General features: G+C 39.1%; 1 protein-coding gene across 1 annotated transcript in view; it reads left to right on the plus strand.

Annotated features, from left to right (window-relative positions):
• Positions 1-3,297, plus strand: part of LOC119595176 (brefeldin A-inhibited guanine nucleotide-exchange protein 3-like) — a 5,348-nt gene that overhangs the window by 1,879 nt on the left and 172 nt on the right. The window contains exons 2-6 of the mRNA XM_037944345.1: positions 619-795; positions 1,024-1,160; positions 1,306-1,437; positions 1,894-2,059; positions 2,778-2,952. Coding sequence (XP_037800273.1) covers positions 711-795; positions 1,024-1,160; positions 1,306-1,437; positions 1,894-2,059; positions 2,778-2,952 — 695 coding nt within the window. The 5' untranslated portion in view covers positions 619-710. The remainder of the gene's footprint in view (positions 1-618; positions 796-1,023; positions 1,161-1,305; positions 1,438-1,893; positions 2,060-2,777; positions 2,953-3,297) is intronic.

Genomic DNA, 3,297 nt, shown 5'->3' on the forward strand with positions numbered 1-3,297 from the left:
AAACAGCAGATTATAGGAAGGTAGACTTGGTGCAGTAGTACTTTGAATCCAGCAAATACAAGTGCATATTTATGTAATCCAAGAGATTTTTGAAGAACTGGGAAGGGGGGGTTGCAATCTCAATTTCAATAGTTTTTAAACATAGGGTGCTAGGTGTTAGCTTATATGGGAGGTTTTTTGTTGGGGGTAAAGAGATAGAGCCCTAACCTGCCGTATCCTCCAATAATGTCTCACTAATAACGATAGTCAAGTGATAGTTATAGTTGTGTAAAACTAAGGTCAATTCAAAATCAATAATGCTAGTAATAACCAAAATGAAAACAGCACTGACAACAATAATCTTAACCCATGGGGATGATATGTACAGTATGTAGATGCCATGCCCACTTTGAGTTTAGTTTTTTAACTGTGTTTACACATAGGTCTGCTAATTGACTCCTTGGCGGTGTCATCAATGTGTAAACACACTTCACAAAGCAAAATGTGTAACAGTGGTATAAACAGCCAAATGGATATAATGTGCAAGTTTACAGAGAACATTAAATTACATTGTCATATACATTATGAACATGAGGTATATAGCCCACTTATTTTATGAACACATTTCATTATTTTCAGAAAGAATGTGGCTGCAGTTGAAGGAATAAAAGAATCCTGTGTTGGATTCACCAAACTGCTGTTCTAGGAAATCAACAAATTTTACATCCACAATGGAGGAAGTTTTGGAACAGTTGATTAAGGAGACTTCATCCAATAAGCACAGCCACATCAAGCAAGTATGCCAGGAAGCCTCAGGTGAGCTTCAGAGACGGTGTAATATATGCTTGTTAATACTTTGTTATCTTTCTCTTTCTCTCTCCTCTCTTTTTTTTTCTCACTTTCTCTCTTTCCTCCTTCCCTCTATCTGACTCACTCTCATTGTCACTTACTTTTACTCTCACTCTCACTTTCACTCTCATTCTCACTCTTGCTCTCACTTCCTTTCCTGCCAGACTTATTGCCATTCCAACACATGCCTTTCAGACTTGCTGGAGTCCCAGACTGGGTTGCTGCGGTCACCACCTCATGAACTGAGAGAAATTTGCCTGAAAGCATTGCAGCTCGCCTTAGAGACTAGAATATCGAAGCTTGTTACTCTGGCTACATCAGGATTCTATAAGGTATCAGTGACCATCACTTGTTAAAAATATTATTGATCACTCAAATATTTTTCTGATTCCATATATTGTAATTTGTTCAGAATTATGACCTGCCCAAGAAGATGCAAGTTTATGATTCTTTGCTGAATAAATTTCTATTTTGCAGCTGCTACGTGATACACAGTTTCACAGTGGTTACGAAGAGGATGACGAGACCACTTGGCTACCGTCACAGTTGTTGGCAGCTGTTCAGAGTCTTCCACTTCATACAGAGGACAATCAGGTGGAACTGCTGAAGGTAACTAGGTCGTGGAAGAGGAACATATTTTTGTTTAAGTAGTTTGTGTATGAAAATTATTTTTGTTGTGTTCTAGGATATTAGTAGGTTATCACTGTCTATATCTGTCTGTTTTTCTCTGACTGACTCTTTCTCTGTCTTGCCTCTGTTCCTGTCCTTTCCCCTTTCTCAATTCTTGTCTCTGCCTCTTTTTCTGTTTTTTCTGAGTTTCTCCCTCCCTTTAACCTCCCACTGCCACCTCCTCTTCCTCTCTCTCCCTCTCCCTCTCCCTCTCCCTCTCCCTCTCCTTCTCCCTCTCTCTCTTCCTCTCCTTCCTTCTCCCTCTCTCTCTTCCTCTCCTCTCCCTCTCCTCTCCCTCTCCCTCTCCCTCTCCCTCTCCCTCTCCCTCTCCCTCACCTCTTTTTCCCTCTTTCCCTCTGCTACCATACAGTTCATTCAGCTTGCAATTCTTTACAGGTGCTGCTGAATATGAGCTGTGTTCCTGGCATTATTCTGTCTGGCCAGATAGTGACACAGATAGTTGGAGTGTGTGGCTTGGCATATGGCAGAGGAGGTGCTCCCTTGAGAACTGCTGCTCAGTCTGCTGCATCGCAAGCAATATCCCATCTGGTTAAGCAACTTCGTAAGTAATTTCACTGCCCTGTCATGCTACCTCACGGCTAATGCATAGAGTGCATCATTTGGGTACTTTTGTCTCAGTCATTTTCTTACAGCTTATCTAAACTTTTACAGCAGTTGGATTAATGTTATCAGGATCAAGGGATTTGGGGATACAGGGGACCTTTAGAAATATTTTTATTTATACTTTATTTTAGATAAGCATGTTTTTCATTTGTATTGTGATTTTTTTTTTTTTTTTTCAGTAGTTGTAGTAGTAGCAGTAGTGATAATAGTAGTAGTAGTAGTCAAGATGCTACTTTTATTATTGGTATTACTATTATCAAAGAAAAGATATTGGTGTTGATTGATGACAGGTTGATAATGATCCTTTTCTGAAATTAGCAGTGTAAGGGAAGTGTGTTATAAACATAAACTGAAGCTCTAGTTTTTCTGTGGTTAATTCTGAATGCTTAAAAGTATATGCATCTGTCAAAAAGACAAATTTTCCACGAGAAATCTTCCCAATTAAATCTGATCCATGTTTTACCAGCAAGTTGGCATTAAAATTTTACTTATAATCTTATTTCATGTAGGCTCGTTTTTATGACATTATTAAAGAATCTATTTTCATTGTTCAAAATAATGATACTGTGGTAAAGTAAAATTTATTGTTTTATGACCCAACCAGGCTTAACTGATAAGCACTGATAAGGCTAAATTAAAGTTTTACCCTTTTGCAGGAGAAGAAAGCTGCGAGCAAGAGAATATTCTGCAAAAGAAACTTGGAAAAGATGCGGAAGAAAAGATTGGGGAGGATGAGAATGAGGAGGAAGAGTCGGAATACATAGCGCCTGCTTATGATGAGATTGTACCTGTTATAAATCTCATTGCTGAGAAATTAGTTGAAGCAAATAAGTAAGTCTTTGTTATTCATGCTTTTCTTTTCAGTGATAAAGGCTTGATTGATATATCTGAACAGAAACTTTTATAAATGCATAAAGAGTCACATAGGAATGAATGGCATGTACTTAAACATGTATGTGCACACTTAGACACACAAACACACGCACTCATGCACACACCCACACACTCACTCGCCCACACACTCACACACCCACACACCCACACTCACACACTCCACACTCCACACTCACACACTCACACACTCACACACTCACACACACACACACACACACACACACACACACACACACACACACACACACACACACACACACACACACACACACACATATATAT

The sequence above is a fragment of the Penaeus monodon genome, chromosome 35, assembly GCF_015228065.2.
Source record: "Penaeus monodon isolate SGIC_2016 chromosome 35, NSTDA_Pmon_1, whole genome shotgun sequence".
In the NCBI taxonomy this organism is placed as follows: Eukaryota; Metazoa; Arthropoda; class Malacostraca; order Decapoda; family Penaeidae; genus Penaeus; species Penaeus monodon.